The 22,304-nt window shown below is 40.3% G+C and overlaps 1 protein-coding gene across 3 annotated transcripts in view; it reads right to left on the reverse strand.

Moving 5' to 3' along the window:
• Positions 1 to 11,351: 11,351 nt before the first annotated feature.
• Positions 11,352 to 22,304, reverse strand: part of phex (phosphate regulating endopeptidase homolog, X-linked) — a 52,758-nt gene continuing 41,805 nt past the window's right edge. For 2 of the 3 annotated variants that reach the window (XM_061239946.1, XM_061239945.1), the window contains 6 exons: positions 17,139 to 17,206; positions 16,905 to 17,035; positions 16,457 to 16,522; positions 14,019 to 14,123; positions 13,853 to 13,929; positions 11,352 to 13,611 (listed from right to left, as the gene is read on the reverse strand). In XM_061239946.1, coding sequence (XP_061095930.1) covers positions 13,509 to 13,611; positions 13,853 to 13,929; positions 14,019 to 14,123; positions 16,457 to 16,522; positions 16,905 to 17,035; positions 17,139 to 17,206 — 550 coding nt within the window. In that variant the 3' untranslated portion in view covers positions 11,352 to 13,508. Of the gene's footprint in view, positions 13,612 to 13,852; positions 13,930 to 14,016; positions 14,124 to 16,456; positions 16,523 to 16,904; positions 17,036 to 17,138; positions 17,207 to 22,304 lie in introns of those variants that run through there. The other variant, XM_061239947.1, reaches the window with a different exon arrangement.

A 22,304-nucleotide genomic window follows, 5' to 3' on the forward strand; every position in this document is an offset into this window, starting at 1 on the left:
GGTATATGACTTCTGACATTAAACTGTCTTCAGCGGTGTTTCAACCTACATATTAAATTGATGATCATTCGCTCCTGTTTGGTATAATTGGTTAATCACACGCCTGACTATATGCCTACAAAATCCCTGACTTTGTGCAAGTGTACCTAGAAGAATTGATGCTGGTTTGAAGGCAAAAGGTGGTCACACCAAATATTGATTTGATTTCGATTTTTATTCCGGTCACTCACTTTGAATTTTGTTAATTGATGAAAAATAAACTAATAAGTGGCCACTCCCTGCTCGCGGTCACTGAGGCACTCCACTCTGCCAAAGCCAAATCCCTCTCCTCTGTCCTCATCCTCCTCAACCTGTCAGCCGCCTTTGATACAGTCAACCATGAGATTCTGCTCTCATCGCTGACTGGGATGGGTGTCACAGGATCTGCACTGGCGTGGTTTTCCTCCAACCTCTCTGGTCGTTCCTACCAGGTGACTTGGAGGGGCTCAGTCTCTGACCCTCACCCCCTACAAACTGGAGTCCTGCAGGGCTCAGTTCTTGGTCCTCTCCTCTTCTCTCTATACACCATGTCTCTTGGTTCTGTTATCTCTTCCCATGGTTTTTCTTACCATTCTTACGCTGATGACACCCAACTCTTTCTTTCCTTCCCCCCCAATACCCAGGTCACCAACCAGATCTCTGCCTGCTTGGCTGATATCCCTGCATGGATGACTTCCCACCACCTGAAGCTTAACCTTGCCAAGACTGAGCTTCTCTACATCCCTGCTAAGTCCTCTCCGACAATTGACCTCTCACTGACTGTTGAGGATTTCGTAGTTTCCTCCTCCCATACAGCAAAGAATCTTGGGGTGACTCTTGATAACAGTTTCATCCTGGCTCCACAAGTATCCTCCACTGCCAGAACCTGCTGGTTCCTCCTCTACAATATACACTATATCCGTAATCTCATTACATTACATTACATTATTGGCATTTGGCAGACGCTCTCATCCTGAGCGACATACAGTTGATTAGACTAAGCCAATCCTCCCCTGGAGCAATGCAGGGTTAAGGGCCTTGCTCAAGGGCCCAACGGCTGTGTGGGTCTTATTGTGGCTACACCGGGTTTCGAACCACCAACCTTGCGTGTCCCAGTCATGTACCTTAACCACTACGCTACAGGCCACCCTGACAGAGAAAGCCATCCAGCTCCTAGTCCAGGCGCTTGTCATTTCCCACCTGGATTACTGCAACTCCCTCCTAAATGGTCTCCCAGCTTGTGCCATCAAGCCCCTCCAGCTGGTCCAGAATGCTGTAGCCCGCCTGATCACCAGTCAACCCAGGTCAGCTCATGTCACCCCACTCCTCATTGGCCTCCACTGGCTTCCTATTGCGGCACGCATCCAATTCAAGGCCCTTGTGTTGGCATTTTAGGCTGCTAAGGGGACTGCCCCACCTTACATACAATCCTTAATCACTCCCTACTCCCCAGCTAGACCACTCCGGTCTGCCAGCTCTGGTCACCTTATGGTTCCCTCACGCCGAGCACCTGGCGGTCGAGCTGCACGTTCACGACTGTTTTCCGTTCTGGTTCCTCAGTGGTGGAATGATTTGCCTACCACTGTCAGGACAGTAGAATCCCTCCCCCTATTTAGACACAAAACTCACCTTTTCAAACTGTACCTTAGTCCTACCTCCTGATTTCTCTCTCCCCCCCCTTTCCGATATCCCTATCCCTCTTGTCTAACCCAAAAAAATAAAAATAATAATAAATTGCACTTATGATGACTGTATGTTTAGAACAGCACTTCATGTGTATTTTACTAGTTATTGATGTGATGCTTTAACTTGTGGAAGAACCTATGCACTTGTAAGTCGCTTTGGATTAAAAGCGTCTGCCAAATGACTAAAATGTAAATGTAATAACATTTATATGTATATATATATATATTATATATATATATATATATAAATAAAATATGAATTAATGGAATAATAAAATAACAAAACACGCGTCACAACCGTGCTCTTTCATTTCTGTGCACAATACGAACAGCTGAGACCACTCGTGAAATTTGTTTGGCTCCCACTAAAAAACTGACATCCGAAAGCTGATAAATCCCACGTTATTTGTGGAAATGCATTTCCGATGGATTTACGGCAAATTTCGTTCAGCTCACATTTGATGAGGCCCATTGTGTGCAATTAAATCCATGAGCCTCTATCCACTATCCTCTATCCTCTAGCCCAGGGGTCGGCAACCCTGGTCCTGGAGAGCCGCAGGGTGTGCTGGTTTTTGTTTTCTCCTTAATACCAGCAACGGATTCAGACCCAAGAAACCAGGTGAGGCGAGTTAACTGTGTGATCGATTGCATTAATTGATCAATTAAGTGCAGAGTAACAACGAAAGCCAGCGTATCCAGGACCAGGGTTGCCGACCCCTGCTCTAGCCTATCAATATATTTTAGCCTCGTCGTGAGTATTTGTTCCGAGCATAGGCAGAGTTTGACTTGGAAGCATGGGAGGAGGGGCAACATATTTTCATCGAGTGCTCAAGTGTGGCTTCAGGTGTGTAGCTACAGGTTGCATGCTGTGGTAACGTGCATTCATCTCTAGCAAGAATCAGTCGGTTCTCTCTTAGTGACCTGGATATTTGCTGGAGATTTTTAGAATTGCTCCTACGACTGCTCTCTAATCTTAGCTAATATTTGATAAAACCTACACCCAGCCTTAAGGCATCAGCATGCTTCATGAGCCTCTTAATGCTAACCTAAATGCCTATTGAAATAATGTGGGTGAAAGTATCTCTGTAGTTCATCCTTAAGTTAAGAGAGGTCTCGATCAGCATTACCCAATGCCACAACTTTATTTTGGTAGCATAACAAACAAACAACTTTGTGATGATTATTGCGTAATTATTTTTATTAGGTTACATATTGGTCTTGATTATTCAGCAAATTGTTTGATGGTTTGATTGATATAGGCTACATTTAAGAAAAAATAAAACACACACATGCTTCCGATTGTGAGATGTGAGAGCTATGCAATGCGATTTAATCTGAGGTACAATGTTAATCTGTTGGAAATGGATTAAAAAACACATCGGGGGAAAAAATCAACACCTATTTTTTTTGGGAGAAAAATAATTACGCCTTTGTCGAGGACCCGGCCCTAGGCCCCCCTGATGAGAGATTGACGGGGGATGGGTTAGAAAGGAATGCATTGTTAACCCCTCGCACACGCCATCGAGGTGGTAGTAAGAACGCCCGTAAGAAGAAAAATATGTGGTTCAGAGAATGAGCAGCCATACTTGTCAGTAGAGGAGTCTGAAGTCGGGGGACTTAGATTTAGGGTTTTAAGGAGCAAGGTTAAAGTTCTGACTGAGAATACCCCAACCCTACAGGGGAGGGGCACAATGCCTGGCTAAAGAAAAACAAAAATAAGGAAAACGGAAGGGATGTCAATACCGAAAGAAAATTAATGATTAATGGCGGATGATTTACACTCAGCTATTGGCTGGATGTCCTTTGTAGATCCCTTAAGGCGCCACAAAAAGGGGCACCTGAAGAGGGTGTTGGGATGGTGGCAGGCTTTAACGTCTGGCTTACATGAGATCAAAGTTTGGAGGAAGTCAAGGAGAGATTATGAAACTGACACAGACACCAGTGATGAATAGGTTCATTAAAAACAACATAAGGGCTAGTGTTTTTCCACTCATATATTAAGATGGTGGAAATTCCCAAACCAGAGGGGCCCATGAAATAAAATATTGGGGACAGTTCTTTTGAGGTATGAGAAAATGACAATTGGAAAAACAGAAATAATTAATATGATCATTAAAAAACAGGTTATATAAAAGATAAATGTCTTCCCGCTTGACATAATGGGGGCATTTCTTATCAAAAAAGGTACACTTTTGTATGCAAAAAAGATATATAAGGGATAAGTTTTTAGACCTTAGAGCGGGATCCCAGAATTTGGCTTCAGAAGATATCTACGAGCTGGTGAAGAGAGAGCAACACAAGACAGCTGTAGTCAAGCTGGAGTGGCGCGCTCCCTCTGCGCGCCACTCCAGGATATGGATATGGAGAGAGGAGTGACGTACGCGGTGCGGACTCAGCCCAAGAGTTGTGACAGCAGGACTGATGTCGAAGAGGTGTTCACGCGCATCCCTCATCATACAGAAAAGCTGGTGAAAGAGTTAAAGGGCTTTTACAACATGCTTGGAGCCGTGAACTGCACCTGGAGGCCAACAGACGGGACGCGGGGTTCCTTCACGCTACAGAACACCTTTCTGCTGGACCCACGCAAGAACCTGAAGCCTCCCCCCCTAACCTCAGTGTCAGTGAGGAGAGGCATATGCTGCGGCTGCACTGCAAAACCCCCGACGTGTTCGAAGAAATACCAGTGCACATCCCAGACAACAGGCAGGAGAAGTACGAAGTGCAAAGTCACGTCTTTCGAAAGTCTGGGTCCTGATCCTGCCCCAGATTCCCAAACCAATGCAGCTGTTCAAAGAGCTCATCAACAGCAAGGAGGAGGGATCAAATCCCGCAGAAAACGAGATGGCTATATTTAGGGCATGAGTGGTAATTATAATCTATATTACTTGTAGAAGTAGGAAAAGTAATACATAGAAGTAATACATTATAAGTTTCCTTTTATTTTTATATCTTTTATTTTTTAGAAAGATACTATATACGATATAAATAAGTAGTAGACTTTAGGGGTGTTCGTACCCATTGTATTAATGGAAGTTCAGTAGCTTTTATCTCCGTGAAGGGGGAGCCATAAGATAAGGTAAAGGCCAAAGAGGAGGATGGATATAGGAAGGGTGTACCTTGATTTTTAAACATCGTGGTGGAAAGGTAATTTAGAAAGAGCTAAGAGGGGTATATGTAACTTGCATGTGATTAGCAAACTGCAAAAGATGATATGTACACTGTAATCTGTACAACTCTATTCTTTTGATTGATTATAATAAAGTATATCTTACTATAATCATATGTGATAAAGAGTCTTTAGAGGAATACATTGAATACAGGACAGCGATTACCAGATTTGCATCACACCCTTCACTTCGAGACTGGGCTGGAAGTTCAGTAGAACTTACCAGGGCTCCAGGACGTTCGGAGTACTTGAGTTCGTCCCCGAGACACCTCATTGTGAGGTACTGCTCGTGGGAACGTGAGGTCTGAGCTCGGCAAGGGGTCCGTGGCTCACGACACCTTATGGCATCATTGGGCCTCAAAGGTCAATTTCTCCATATAGGAGAAGTGCATTTCTATATTCAGGCTTATAAAGTGATAACATAACAATCATTTTAACATTGTAATAAGAAATGATGTGCTTAAACTATTTGATGAATATAATTTCAACAATAACCTATTTGTATGCTCAATCTGATTTCTTGTGTAGCTTGAGTATGCACAGTCCATTTTTAGTACTTTCTGTGCATATCCTTCTTTCTATTGAGTGTGGAACTCCATAAAGCAATTACTGTCATGGGTTATACAAAGGGCCAGATTGCATTTCTTGCATCTCATCTGGGAGTAGTTATGTATGCACAGCTTGCAGTGCTGCTTGTCCTCCACCAGTTGTGGCCAGTGGGCAATCTTATCTAGGCACACATCTGCTACGGGCCTTGAGGACACTCTGTATTGCCTCGCATTGTCTTCATTTGATGGCCTTCCCCTTCTGCTCTTTGGTACTTTTCCCGCCTGCAACAAGGGATGGGCCACATTTGCCCTGAAATCAACCAGGACCATAGCCTTTCCTCAAGCTGCACAGTGTGTCACTTGTGCAGTAGCAATGCATTCACAATGTGCATGTTAAACAGCTCATCCGTGTGATTTGAAGTTGATGCGATACAGTTCAACCAGCATGTTGTGCAGATGAACTTCTCCTATGCTCTGATTGTATGATCTGAGCAGTGCTGGCTGGGGCACCTGGACGTACTCTTTCTGCGCAGCTGACCATCTCCTTACGGTCTCAACTGGTGTGCAGCAAACCATGGATGAGATTAAGTGGACAACCTTGTTGTCATACCATTTAACACACAACACATTGTTTTTGGTCTCAGTTCTGAAGTCAAAGCTACCCCTTGGTTTCTTCTTCAGGTTTCCATCCTCTTCAAGCTGGCATCCAGGGACCCGATTAGCTCTTACAGTTCCAACAGCCCACAGACAGATAATAATAGTAGCCAAAATCATCATCATCACCATCACATGATTTTTATAGCACCATAAAATTAGATAAAATTTACATTGCTCTAATGTATCAGAAATATGAAAAAAAATGTATGGTTACCTTTCACTTTCAGAGCCACAATGAGACTATAGAATGAGAACCAGTTGTCAAAGCAGACCTTCAAGTTTTTATTGATTGGAAGATTCTCACCAGCCTGAGCACTATTTCTCCACTGATTCCAAGTGATGACTACTGGTTTGTCTTGGTGATTCCATTTCCAACGTACACTTCAAAGTCATAGACAATTCCACTTTTCCCAGCATGGACAAACACCTTGATTCCCCACTTGTGGGGTATTGTTTCAGCGCACTCCTACCTTTGAAAGGAATTATCATCTCATTAACTGAGTGGTGTTCTTCAGGTGGAATGCTTTGGAAGTTTTCTTTTACAAGATTTATCAGATTTATCATTACAAATGGGGGAGGAGGAAGCTGGCCTTTCCAATCTGTGTTCTCTTTTTCTTCCTCAACCTTTCTCTATGACATTTTTCTGGTTTCTTTTGCATCCTAGCTGTGAAATCTGACTTTCCGCATCACCTGAGCTTCCACTGACTGGTCCTGGCTGGTAAACATCTTCACCCTGAAGGCTGATATCTGGACACTGCTCCACCCTGTTGTTTCAGGTGGAAATCTTGAAAATAGGCCAGGAGAGGAGGAGATTGATTGACCTTGAAGAGGCCTTTTGTGCCACTTAGCATTATGAGGCCTAAATATGTAAGTAAGCAAGTAAGTGATGATATGTAACTTTACTTAAATTCATGAATCAAGTCAAGTCAAGTATCTCAAACCAATAATATTTTTTATCTAAGAAATCTCTTATTTCCAATGATACCATATGGTATCACTGTTTTTTGAACACCCTGCAGCCATGTAAAATATATTTCAAAAATCAACAAAGTTATTTCAGTGATAATCAATACCTTTCATGAATTTAAACATTTCTAAACATTTAAATATTAATATTATATAACATTATAAATACCATTCCATGATATCTTAGAGACTTCCTGAAATGTGCTCTGATTGAAACAAACAAATAGTGTCTTTCAATATTGATAATGTTGTCAAGTGACTTCTTAAAACAGGAAATGGCTGTTGAAAATGATGATGCCACATGGTATCATTGGGCTGGAAAGGGTTAAATGGTACATTACATTTATAAAACCCCATCTGGTCTGTTTTTGCTGCATGCTACAGCACATAATGAAGTGTTTAAACATATAAATTTACTTTAAAAAGCTGTCTACACATGTTCTGTTCTTTTTTAAAAATGATTATATGATTGTGGGTGTTTCCCTAAATCCCACCAATGGTTATTTTAGCAGCAGTTTTCATTGTTTCTTATGGCAGAAAATGTGCATTTTTAAAACATTCCTTCAAGATGCCACTAAGTCAGCTACCGCAAGAAAGAAATAGATTGTTGCTGGAGATCAGATACCACTTCTTCTTCAAGTTGACAGCAAACCTTATATTATGCTGTTGAACATTTGGGCCTCCAGTCACAGCTTCAGTGCCTTCATAATGACAACATATATTTCAAAAGTGAATAAAAAGTATGACTTGGGAGAATGCAAACTTTTTTTGGGGCGAAAAGTTGATGAAATGCCGTCTTGGTTTTCAGGTGAAACCCCAGCTACATTTACTTGAAAAGTGAAAGCTTTACTAGATGACTCCGACACAGCTAACCTGGCTATACAGTACTGTGCAAAAGTCTTAGGCACCTGTATGACATTCTGTACAGATAAGATTCTTTCAAAAATAATTCAATGAAAGGTCCTAAATAAACATACTATCCAGTTTACATTACTTTTGAGTAATTTGGCAGAACTGAAAAGAATCAATATTTTTTGTGACCACCCTTCGGCATTGAAACTGCATCACTTCTCTGAGATAGCCAACGCTGTTCTGCAGTTCTATAAGACAATCAGCAAGCAGGTTGTTCCAAGCATGTTGGAGAACTGGCCACAGGTTTTCTGCAGACTTTGGTTGGCTCCTTGCTTATTGCTGCAAGTTTTTATGTAAAAAGCTTACAGTAATATGTTACTTTTTAAAATTAAATACAAAAATGTCTCTGTAAAATTAAATCTTTTGGAAAATGAATATTTGGAAATCTCAAATGTGTTATTTTATACTAACACAAAAAAAACCAATATATATATATATATAACGATATAATAAAGTCTAGGGTGCCTACGACTTCTGCACAGTACTGTATCTCTGTAAAACCTGATATATGATTCTGGATTCTGGATTTTGCTCACTGAGTAACTCCAGCTACCTACTGGAAAAGAGTATCACTTCAAAATGAATCATATCTATTCACTCAGTGTGTAGCATGACGTTTCAGACACCACTCTTGAATCTAATATTAGCTGACATTAATACATTACTTCAGCACTATACTTCGTCATTAGCCTGTCTGGGGGACTGTGCAGAGCAAAGCAGTCGCTACTTCCAAGTGTCACCTTAGACTCGGAAGTTAACAAACAAGCTGGGACAAATACAGCGGTAACTTGAAAATGTTAGAAAGTCAGCCTAAAGTGCTAATCTAGTTAGCCAATCTTGTTAATCTGATACAGTATGTGTATCAAAACCACCCTGCCTGCCACCAACAATCATTCCATGGTCAAATCACTTAGATCACTTTAGTCCCAAACATTTGAATTAGGCAGCTATATATACTTTGCCCAGTGAAACCAAAATGTAGCCTATAGAATACCCTTTAATAAAAGCTGAGAATCTGCACTTTCACCACATGTGAATTGTTTGATTACAAAGGAGGTAATAAATGGCACATTTTAGTGGCGAGTTTGGGCTCATATCATGGAATGGCAAAATAGCAACCACAGACAGAATCATTACGGAGGTGGAGGAGACCAACTGTTTCTATCGAGTCCATTTCAAAATACAAACAATCTTGCAATAAACTAAAAATAAACAACATTCCTAACTGGTTGCTGGTTTAAACATCCATCTACAATATACTCATTTGAACCAAGTGTTTTTGTCTTGGAAAATAATGCAGATATTAAGGATTCATGCAGTTATTTTTAATTGTTCCACACCTTACAAATGTAACAAACTTAATGTGACTTAATGTAGTAGACAAGTGGACAAATGAACATGATCATAGATTAAAATGTTAATTTTGCATACTTGGTTGGATAACCTTTGCATGCCATGACTTCCTGATGTTTGTGACCTATAAACATTATCATCTTATTTTTAGGTTGTCCTACAAGCGATACTAAAACTCTTTGCATTTGAATTGATCTCTATGGGAATTGTGGAATATTCAGGAGTAATAACCCTTGAAGTGATCCATCCATATCTACTACATATCCGGTGGCAGCATGACAGTTTGTGGCTCATTTGATGTCTTGGACCTTATTTTTGGAACCCTGTGTTCCAACATGCCCCCGCCTATTATAAATGCATTAGCACAAGAACTTTTAATGTAACATTGTATATTCCATCTCTACATGTATTTATTCGGTCCTGTTTAGCACTCACTCTTATCCATTTCTTCTGAGACATTCATTACACATTAATGTTGCTATAGTATAGGTTAGTATAGGACAGGGGCGTAGATTTAGGGGGGGACAGGGGGGACATGGCCCCCTCAATATTTAGAAGAGGTGAATTTGTCCCCCCCAAAACATAATGAATGATAACTTCCTCCCCATTACAGGTAAAAATAACAGCACAGAGGGTCTAAACGCTTAGATATCCTTCTTACCTATTTTACAATTATTTCATACACCCCTACTGGACCATACCATGTTAACCTTGCTGGGTCTGCCGGCCTCGCTGACTCGCAGTTGCGATATGTCTACCATTGCGGAAGCATGATAGTGTAGTGAGTCTAGTGTAAGTAGTTATCTACTTTCAATGCTTTCAATGCTTGAAATCAATAAATACAATTATAAAGTGCCTGCCCTGGATGGATAATGGCATCTAAAAAGCAAATTATTAGAATAATAATTATAACTTTAAACTCACTCGCCACCACCATCTTAGTATAAGTTACCTATTCATGGATACAAATATGCACCCAAATATCATAGTATTGATAGAGATTATGATAACTTTATTAGGTAGACCTGTACACCAGCTTGTCAATGATAATATTTAATCAGCCAATCATATCGCAGCAACTAAATTCATAAAAGCATGCAAACATGGTCAAGAGGTTCAGGTGTTTTTCTGACCAAATGTCAGAATGGGGAAGAAATGTAATCTAAGTGACTTTGACCGAGGAATGATTGTTGGTGCCAGACAGGGTGGTATGAGATACTACAGCAGCAGAAGACCTAAATAATATATAATAATACAATAAATTTAATAAATACCTAATAAAGTGTTACATTATCATGTATTTACACTTGTATATTTGTATACTTGTATACTTGTATATGCTTGTATATTTCACTGATTAATCAGTAGAAATTTACTGACTCTTTCACTGACAGTCTTTGGTGTCTGCGTTTCCTTGTTTTCCGATAGGATGAAGAGCACTCTGACGCTTTTTTCAGTTGAGCTTATTTGGATGCTAAATGCTTATGTAAAATGGAGCCGGTAGAATGTCAACATTATGGCTGATGGCGACTGCTGACGTTGATTGCTGCAGTGGTGCCATGCCACAACTCGGTGAAGTCAGAGCTGTCCTCATATCGCTCAGGCTAGCCAGGGTAGGTGTACGCTATCGTTACTGTATTTTCGTTGGAGTGTCATGTGATCACCTGGATGGGTGGCCACCCATAAACCAGTCTCAAGGGTGGAGTTACCTTCTGGGTAACACAGGCTGGAGATTCAGTGACAGTGCTCCTTTAAGAACATTTATGGGCAGGACGATCTGTGGACATGAATTGCATTCTTTCGCTCCACATTTTCTGAAATCGGAATTCCCAGCCCCAGAAGGTGGGCCAGTGTTCATTTGAAGACCTGCCAGATTTGAAGCATGTTGCCTATACCCTGTTTTATGTGTTTGCACACATCTGCATAATTATTTGTTTAAAGGTATCTACTGTGTAGCCCTGCTAAACAGCATAGTAATCTCTGCAATGTTTTCTGATAAAGGGGACCAGAACAAAATCAGTTTACAAACAAACAAGAAATAATAAGTCACTGTAAATGTATTTATTCTTTGGAAAGCTGGTGTACAGAACAACAACCTGTGTAATATAATTGGTAGCAACTGAAATGAAAGGATAAGATGTCTAAAAATTTATGCAATTTGCATTCACTTTTGAAGTTAAGAGTAGGAAGACAAGTTCACTTCTGATGTGTTCTGGTCTTACTATACATGTGCATTTATTTAAGAAACACAGATCTAAATATATCTTAAATACATGCAAATATATTGTAAACAACTTTACACATGTAGAGGTGGTCTCTGTATCTCAGCATCCACATAATAATAGTATTACGTGTTGGGGGACAATAATAATTTCAACTTAATGGAAAAAGGAACACACTGCACCCTTGTCACAGTGTGAACGTGAGGAATATATTTCTGACACATTCACAGCAGAAAATAAAATCTGTGGAATGGAAAACATGTAGGATCTCTCTCAGTCAAATAGTTTTTTGTGTTTTTTTTATTCCATTTCATTTTACCAGGTTAGTCCCTTGAGATCAAATATCTCATTTTTGAGAGAGAGCGGGGCAAAGATAACAATGCACAAGCATGGACAAGCATAACACTGCAAACATGTACGCAAGAAGAAACCAAAAGCAGAATGAATGGAGGAATAATAGAATACAAAATAAAAATGAAGAAAAAGAAAGTATTGCTGTTGTGGAATAAAATAGCCCTATTGGCCACATACTGTTACAACGCACATATGCATGATAATACTGGTACTGGCCCAAATTATTCTTTAAACCTGAACCCTCAAAAACCCACAACATAATCCCCAGTGGATATAAGACCACTCCCCTCACCCGAGACAGGATTGCTGGGTAATCAAATGCCAATGTTCCAAAATCTGTCAATAATTTGTTTTTAAACCTTGTAAAAATTGTATTAATTAAACATTCACTGGGGAGTGAAGAAAAAACTATGTTTCGAAAAATGAACTTCAAGATTCAGCTGAAAATGCGTAGTAAGGTTACAGAACAAATATTGAGCAGAAAAAATAAATATTCATAACTCTGGTTTTTACAGACATTGTTAAAAGAAAATATCATGTACAAGGCAGATGACAGAAATCACCATCTGACATATAACTCCTGTAACTGATACATATCATTAAGAAAGGAGAGCAAAAAATCAACTGAAATTGAATACCTTAAATGACACAAATAATGTTATATCCATTGTTGACTGATAATGAATCCAACAATGTCCAGCCCTGCAGCCTGTAACTAGTATAATGTAAGGTGTAAAGTCTAGTTAGTAAAAAATAAAGTTGTGTCCTTGTTAGGTTGCACAATTCATACATATGCTACATCTGAGGTAAGTTGACTGTAAAACAAAACATTGTTACATACAGTGACGTTTCTATATTCAGAGCAATTTCAGCAAGCGGAGATACAGAAAATATCCATCCTTATCGCTGAGAACAGGAATAACTTACTCTGTAATTGATAAGAGGTTACAATAAAAAATACCTTATTTCATACCAAGTCAATTGTGGGAGAAAATATCAAAGAAAAAACAGTCCAAATAAATCGACTTAAAGCCCATAATGAATCACCAGCTAGAATAGGTGGTAGCCTACAGGCTGCAGCCTACAGGCTGCAGGCAGCTGTTACAGTAGAATACGGTAGATACAGTAGAATACAGTAGATACAGTAGAATAATTTAGCCATCACATGCTTGACACTTGACGTTAGAAGGGGACAATATGTGAATACGTGAATAGCGATTTGTTGTTTAAACACACGTGATTGGTCTGAAAATAGAAACATCACCTCTATGCGACAATGTTTTGGCTTACGGTCAACTTTGCTAAGATGTAGCATCAGTACAAAATACAAATAACAAAAAAAAGACATGATTCAGTTTTAAACTAAGTGTGTGGACCTCATGCCCTAACTTGCCGTCAAATTTACTATATACTGGTGCGACAGGCTGCTGGTAACAAACCACAAAAACCACCTTCCCAACAAAAAATAAGAGCAGAACAAGAAAAAAACTGGAAGCCATTTTCTTTCAGTCAATGTGAAGGAATTATAGCCAGGCTTGTTGGGGGACGCAGAGTCCTGACCTCTGGTTTCCCTGTGTGTGGTGTGCTGAGTGTTTGGTTTTGGCAGCTGGCCCCACACCAATGTTATCTACCACACACGGCAGGACTTATCCCCCTTGTTCATGACAGACCCAACAGGACAGCCATAGGCCCGATGGAACTCCTCATAGTTGCTCATTGCCCCCATCACCCTTGGACATAAGCCAGAAAAGAGAAGCATTGGTACACACATACCACACAAACAAACTTACAGCACAAACCCAGGCACACATGAACACACACACGCACACACACACACACACACACACACACATGCACGCACACAGATCCGATCCCTTATGGCTCTAGCCCATGCAAGATTCCTTCCTCAACTATAAATTATGATATCAAAGTACATTGCTGTAGTGTCTGCTGTAAAACTGAGAGTCTCACCTGTATTTGGGGGGGCTGTGTGCCCCACTCTGGATCTGCTCTCTGGCAGCTGCAGGCCTGTAGGAGTTACAGCGCACCTGAAACACACAAACAAAATCTGCTTATCTGAGATGGGTGGGCCTGCTTGTATTGCATGTGAACATTGTTTCCACCCCTACTCCCTTACATGTGCATAGCTAAGGAAGAAGAGCTGGTTGTTCGTAAGGCCGATGCCTGGTAACAGAGGCTCCTCCCTCCCTGTTCTCTCTGTCTCCACCCATTTCCTGTAGGCCTAATAAAGAACACACAACAATGAGAATATAGCACATACATACATGTACACACACACATAGAGTGGGCTCCAGAATTATTGGCACCCATGATAAATATGCGCTATGAATTAAAAAAATAAGTTATTGACCATTAACTCTCTTTCTACATGTGTAAAAAAATCTGTATTAATCATTAGGTCTTGCATTTTTCATATAAGAAATATATATCTACAAAAAACAGGTTTCACAATTATTGCCACCCTTAGGGCTAGGTTTTTTTTGCATTCATTCCTTTTTTCATGGTGCAATTTTCAATCACTATGGCAACTGGATATACTGTTTGGAAGGCATTTTAAGATGCCATTGGTTTAGTGACAACAGTTCCATATTTTGAAATGTGTAGATGGTAAAACAAGCACCTTTTCTGCATTTTGGGAATGTTATTAACTAGGTTTTGTATAGGCACTCCGGAACTTGATGAACCCAATTATGAGCATCTCTGACCAGTATGGGTAGAGAAAATGCAAAATTCAATATAACTTCAGCTCATCGAAGAACTGACGACAGGCATGTTATTCAAGTGACAACTAAAAAGCATTTTAGCTAATGACATTACATTTCCAACGGTGTATAGTTTTACAGACATTACGTACAATGGTGTCAGGCTTACATACAGCAACACAGTATTTATTTGCCTGCATAACGAACCATAGCATTTTCAATACAAATGCCAAGACTTTTCTGCTTTGGCAAAAACAGTTCTTGAGCTTTTATGCCAAAAAAGGTTGACATTTCACAAAAATATTATTTTTTGTGATGCCAACATCTAAACAGAGGACAACACCTTTCACTCCACAATAAAGGGCATTTTCAGTAACATGGACCCCATTTTACATTGGTGGGCATCTAAATACAATCTCAAAATATTGTATTATTATTAAATATGCATATAAATAAGGAGCCAGCTTGCTTTTGAATAATAAATAGCATGTCAAATTGTGAAATGTGCTTGACTTGTTGATGGGGGGTATCATTAATGTCCATGTGTCCTTTTGGAGTTTCAAATGTCTTTTTTCGAAAACTGCCTAGACATACAGTCCCCTCCAAAAGTATTGGAACAGCCAGGTCAATTACTTTGTTTTTGCTATACACAAAACACACTGCCAACACAACAAATAACTTGATTAGGGAGAAAAACTGGAAGGTTTTAGACTGGCCAAGTCAATCACCAGACCTTAACCCAATTGAGCATGAATTTTATCTCCTGAGGAGGAGATTGAAGGGAAAACCCCCCAAAACAAAAAACAAATGGAATCGGTTGCCATAAAAGCCTGGAAAAGCATCACAGAAGAAGAATGCAACAGTTTGGTGATATCAATGGGTCACACGCTTAGGAATATGCTACCAAATATTAACTGTTATTTACTTTCATCCACTTAAATACTCTCTGTTCCAAAAGCTGAAATTCTGAACTCTTGTTTCCACTTTCACTGTGTGTGAGCTTCTGTACAAACCCCAAATGGCTACCTTTCAGAAGACACCAGTATTATGCCTGTAGTCAAAAGCGATCAAGAATAGTAACCATTTTATTTTGGGTATGTCATTTTCAAGCTTGTATCAAGAAAAGGGACGATACTTAAGGGGTTAATACTTTATGCAAACACCCCTGGCAAAAATGACAGCCATGAGTCCTCTAATTTTCTTATAATTTGTGATAAGGTAAGAGCACACATTTGAAGGGATTTTTGACCATTCCTCCATTCAGAACTTTTCAGAATCATTGATATCCTTAAGTTTATGCTTATAGACCCCACACTTCAGGTTAGGCCATAGGTTTTTGATGGGATTTAATTCTGAAGACTGAGATGCTCGTTGCAAAACATAGATGCTGTTTTTTTTATTTTTATATGCTGCCTTTAATTTTTATTAAGGGTGCCAATATTTCTGGAGCACATTGTATATACCCACTAGTATACACAAACATACATATAGGCATACATTAAAATGCACAAGTATGCACATACAGGCACATACTCACTTGTATGCACAACTCACCACACATTCAAATAGTAAACTGCAAGATATACTAATACAGTAGATATCGTAATAGAATAAATCAGCTTGCATTTCCTGTGGGCGGCACTAGCCACTCCCAATCAGGGTCAATTCACAAAATTGAAATTCATGTAATGACTTGAAAAGTCCTCAAATAGCATTGTAGGTATTTTTCAATTGATGCATTCATTTTAGTACATTTTGTGAGTTGAAAATGGAATGCACTGATTTCAGTTGAGTGTTATTAAAGACCACATTGCAGTATGCTTTACTCATGACTCTTTGTTGGACAGCATACCCTGAAAGCCTCTCTCATCCCTCCATTATCAGCAATGTTCTCTGCCAGAGTTCTCTTTCCTCTCACCTGCAGACACAAACAGAGAAGGAGAGAGATAGAGTGCCATTAAACCAAGAAGTCTACATTGCATCCTGTTGTTCAAATCTGGTGATTACCAGATGTTTCTGCTTTGTTTGAAGGGTTTTTTTATTAAAAAGGGGTTACCACTATTCATCTTTGGAGAAAACATTATGCATTTAATAATCATTTAAAATATTTTAGCCTGATTAAAATATGGAACAAAGTTTATGGCTGACTAAAGCATTAGTTGTGTCTTCACTGATTAATATGCTAATCCTTACATCACTAATCAAAAGCACTTTTCTAAAGCACATATTGTCAAAGTAACTATTGCACAGCACTTCAGAGGTTGTACTATGTAGACGGGCTAGGTGGGTGTGGTACATACGTTAAATCCCGCCTCTTCCCAGTGGTAGTCATTATATTGGTTGATCATGCACTGAATCTTGTCATTGAAGCGGGATATCGAGGTGTTGCTCCACCACTGGTCCATGTTCCCATTCTTGTCATACTTTCGTCCTTCATGCACACAGACACACAATCATACACACCAAGAGATGCACTCAAACAGATTGTTCCTTAACTTAAAATTATGGTTTAATCTAAAGTTTGAATATCTTACCATTGCTGTCAAAACCGTGGGTAAGCTCATGCCCAACAATGACCCCAATGGCTCCATAACTTAGGGACCTGGACACACACACATGCAGACACACACACACACACGCAGTCATACATAAATGAGCATTACAAAACAAACTACTTTAGTCTTTGTTTAGACTGAGACATCACTAAAATATATAGAGTAATGTAATAACATTAATAATAAAACAAATACAAATAATGTTAATAAGTACATTCTCTGCTTTTTTACCAGGTAATTTATGCATTTTTCACCATGTAGAAATCACAGCACTTTTTATACATAGTTCTTCCCATTTTAGCGCACCATAATATATGTGCGACTGCTGTCTGATCTGGCCCCACAGTGGTGGAATGACAACAGAGACACAGACCACCTTCAAGCGCAAACTGAAATCTCAGTGTGTAAAGGGCTAGATTGAAAATCAATATTGAATGCATGTGACATTCGATTACCTCAGATGGCACTGCATTAAAAACTGCCATGTTTCTGTAATGAAAATAACCTTGTGGGCTTGAGAATACTTTGGAAAACTGTTGTCAGTAAACACAGTTCATCATTGCATCTACAAATGCGAGTTAAGACTCTAGGCGTACTAGGCATCCCGGAAGCCATATATGAACAACATCCAGAAATGCTGCTGACTTCTCAGGGCCAAGGCTCATCTGAGATGGACTGACGCAAAGCGGAAATGTGTAGTTTTCTCTTGGCCAAACAGGAAAAGACAATCGCTATTGTTACCAACCCAAAGTTCAAAAGCCAGCGTCTATCATGGTATGGGGCCGTGTTAGTACCCATGGCATTGGTAACTTGCAAATCTGTGAAGGTACCTTTTAGGTTACATACGCATTTTGGACTTATGCTGCCATGATCTAGACAAGGTCTTCAGGGATGTCCCTATTTCAGCAAGACAAAGCCAAGCTATATGTGGGTGCTAGACTGACCTGTTCAGACGTGTCTCCCATTTAAAATGTGTGGAGCGTTATGAAAAATACAACAATGGAGACCCGGACTGTTGAACGGCTTTTATCAAGCAAAAATTGGAAAAAAATTGCTTTCAAACCTACAACAATTAGTGTCCTAAGTCCCCAAATTATTATCAAATATTGTTAAAAGGAAACGTTACGTAACACAGTGGTAAAAATTCCCATATGAAATGTATTGCAGGCATCAAATTCCGAATGAGCGTACAGATACAAAAACAATAACGTTGATTAGTTAAAACATGAAATATCTTTATCCTGTTTTCAATTGAATAAAGGTCAAAAATGATTTGCAAATTGCTTTCTGTTTTTATTTTCATTTACACACCGTCCCTACTTTTCTGGAATTGAGGTTTGTACAAAAATCAGGGAAAAACAGGACAAAATCTTTGCCTGTCTGGGGGGCACTATGCCTACATTCTCCACCAGTTGGAATGCAAAGCAAGATGCAAAAGGGATGACTTGCTGGCATTTATTCAAGAGGAGAACAGAAAACCACCAAAACCTTGAAAACATGAAATGAGGAAAAAATATTAAACAAAGAAAAAGCAGGCAAAAGATCTTCAACAGAAAAACCAGAGAAACAGGTCCACATAATGAATCACAGCTCTGACCATACAGGTAAGAAGGGCCAGTGCTGTCCCCTGGTGGAAACCATCTCACACTCCCTTCCTCGCATCACAGTCAGACTGTTAACACAAGATATAGGCTGTGAATGAGGCAGATGATACTGACTGTTTTCTGGCAAGACTTTTTCGGTCTAAATCACAATTAAATTACATGGATTTGTGTAATTTACATATTTACATATTTACAGTGCAGTCCGTAACTATTTGGACAGTGGTACAATTTTTTGATATGCCCATTTTGACAAACAAGGTTTCTAAAAGTTTGAAATGATCATTTATGTCATATCTCAAGCTCCAAAAGGTGTGCAAGGCTAAAGTAAGTATATAAGACAGGGAACCAACCAGTGGCGTCACCAGCATCGGGCTTCTGGGGCTTCAGCCGGGTGTCTTTTTTGATTAGCCCAGAATCTTTTCGCGTGTACTCGCTGTATGCTTCCCGACTGACTGATAAAAACATAAGCACCAATTTCATCTACACTCCTGTGATTGACATTGCGGACAGCCAATGAGAGTGTATCTGTGGGCACGAAAAATTGTCATATTTTTCAACCATCTAAAGCTCAACCCAGGTAAGACAGAGGTAATCTTCATCCCTGCTCTAACCTCTCCCTTCTCCGATTTATCCATCTCACTAGGGGATACCACAGTGACCTCATCCCCCAGTGCAAGAAACCTTGGAGTGGTGATGGACAACAGGCTGTCCTTCTCCGAGAACATCACTACAGTGATCCAGGCATGCAGGTTCTTCCTGTTCAACATCCGGGGAATCCGACCCTTCCTCACCACCTAATCCACTCAGCTCCTTTTACAAGCAATGGTCCTGTCCCGCCTGGACTATTGCAATTCTCCACTGGCTGGCCTTCCAGCATCCCCCATCAGACCCCTACAACTGATCCAGAACGCCGCAGCCCATCTGGTATTCAATGTTCCCAGACATTCACATGTCACCCCCCTGCCCAGCAACCTCCACTGGCTGCCTGTTATGGCTACTTCGGGACGCCGCGCACCTCCCTCTTGCCGTACCTGCACTTCTCGGTCATGACTGCTGTCAGACAGACTGCACCTTTCCCCCCCTACCTCACCACCATGATTAGCCTTGTATATTTATATATAGTTATGTATAGATATTGTTGTGTTTTATTGTATTGTATTAGATATTGTATTGTTGTACACAGGGTATTCTAGCTGTCAACAGTGGTATGCCATTTCGTAAGTTGATGTATTCTTCAAGGGTTCCAATTGTATCGGTATGGTCACGCTAGGACTCATACTGTCATCTAGGGTCCTCTTCACACTCGTTCCTGTGCTTGATCTGCACTTCGTTGTATGTCGCTCTGGATAAAAGCGTCTGCTAAATGCATTGTAATGTAATGTGATGTAAAAAAAAAAAAATTCCCAGTTGAAATATCCAACTTCCAACCTCCAATCGCACTGACCCAATGGTAGAAATTATACCACTCGTTACCTGTACTCCGGTCTAGCCACATTGACAGCTAATCTTCACCCAGTAAAAAGCCAGTTAAATGGTCCGTCAATGAGTGAACGCTGGCGTGATTATCTGCCGCTGCTCTCCGGATATTTCTTTTATTGATTGCTGTAGTCTACTGCGCTCTTAAGCTAATGAACAGTAGCAAACAGGTAGAAACCTGTTTTGCTGTTTTAAACTTTCATTTCGGTGTCTTTCGGTGTGCAACTCGGTGTGTTTTGGACTTTAAACTTTTACCTGTTGGCGGCCATTGGATCCGTCTCCTCCCCTGCTCTGGAGGGTTGGTACAACACCGGGGCAACAATGTGGATCAACAGGCTGCTTGTATGGATTATGTCCGTCTGGATTGCTTTATCCTTCATATCACATCCAGTAACACCGCTTCTTCAATATACGGCAGCGGAACTTTTCCAACTGCGATTCCACCTATCTGAGCCACCACAGGGGCTGCATCGTCACCTGGATATTGCTCGGCATTTCCGTAGGAAATACATCCACCGAAGTTCCAGACGGAGCTTCTATCATGATGACAAAAAAAAAAATACGATCCTTCTGGTCTTCCATTCCGCGTCCCGCAAGAAAGCCTTCTTGCGGGACGCGGAATGGAAGACCAGATGGATCGTATTGGTTTTGTGTCATCATGATAGAAGCTCCATCTGGAACTACGGAGTAGCCTGCTGGTTAGCCTAGCCAGGTCGGCTAACGCTAGCGTCAAACCCGACAAAAACAACCTCAACTTCGGGTTGTTTAACATCCGCTCGCTTCTACTCCATGACCTACTGAAAGATCGTAAGTTTGATTTCTTGTGTCTAACTGAGACGTGGCAGCAACCCAATGACTTTTCGCAGCTTAATCAAACTATCCCACCTGGGTTTGTTTACATCTGTCAACCCCGCCCCTCTGGCAGTACTCTAAAATGAGAAGTGGAAAGTCTCTTCTCTAACTGTCCCCGTCCATAGGTCATTCGAGTCCGTGGCCCTCCAAATCAATGGGCCAACTCCTACTATACTAGTTACTGTGTATCGACCACCCAAGCCCAGTAGTGAATTCCTAAATGAATTCTCTGCTTTTCTAACCTCCTTATGCTCCCTGTCCCCTAATATAATACTGCTTGGGGATTTTAATATTCACATGGACAATGTCAACAATACTCTTACAAAGGACTTTACATCTTGCTTGGACAGCTCTGGATTACAACAATATATTGATTTCCCTACCCACTCTAAAGGTCACATTCTTGATCTGGTTTGCTGCTCTGGTGTAACTCCCCTTAATTGTACTGCATCTGATTTGCCCATTTCTGATCATAAGTTTGTATCCATCAATGTCAACCTAAAATTACCCAAAACAAATATGTTACGTTCCATCTCATTTCGTAACATTAATAATATTGACTTATCTGCTCTATCCAGTGGAATTGATAACCTTCCTAGCAAAGACAATTTATCCACTCCTGATGAACTGGTCTCATTCTACAATGATGAACTCCATAGTCTTCTTAATGCCCATGCTCCGTTAAAAACCCGGTCTGTCTCCTTTACCCATTCTGCACCTTGGTTTACACCTGAGCTACGCCAGTTTAAAACTAAAGGTCGTCGCCTGGAACGCCTTTATGCTAAAACTGGCCTTGTTGTGCACAAAGATATGTATGATAGTCACATATTTAGCTATAAAGATGCTCTGTCCACTGCAAAATGTGCCTACTATGCTAATCTAATTAGGTTGGGTGAAGGGAACACAAGAGCCCTGTTCTCCACGGTTAAGACTATCTTACGGCCTCCAGACACTCTTGCTCCTCATATGTACTCTACTGCTCAGTGTAATACTTTCATGACCTTTTTTGATGCCAAGATTGAAAATATCCACCAGCAATTGACGTCTTCTATTAACACTACATACAGCTCACTCTATTCCCCTTCTGATGTTTCTGTGCTTTCCTCTCTATCTAGTTTTGAACTTCCAACTGTGGGTGAAATATCTGGTCTCATCCGCAAATCTAAATCATCTACCTGTCAGCTAGACCCCCTCCCTACTCACCTAGTGAAAG

The sequence above is a fragment of the Conger conger genome, chromosome 4 (genome assembly GCF_963514075.1).
Source record: "Conger conger chromosome 4, fConCon1.1, whole genome shotgun sequence".
NCBI lineage: Eukaryota > Metazoa > Chordata > Actinopteri > Anguilliformes > Congridae > Conger > Conger conger.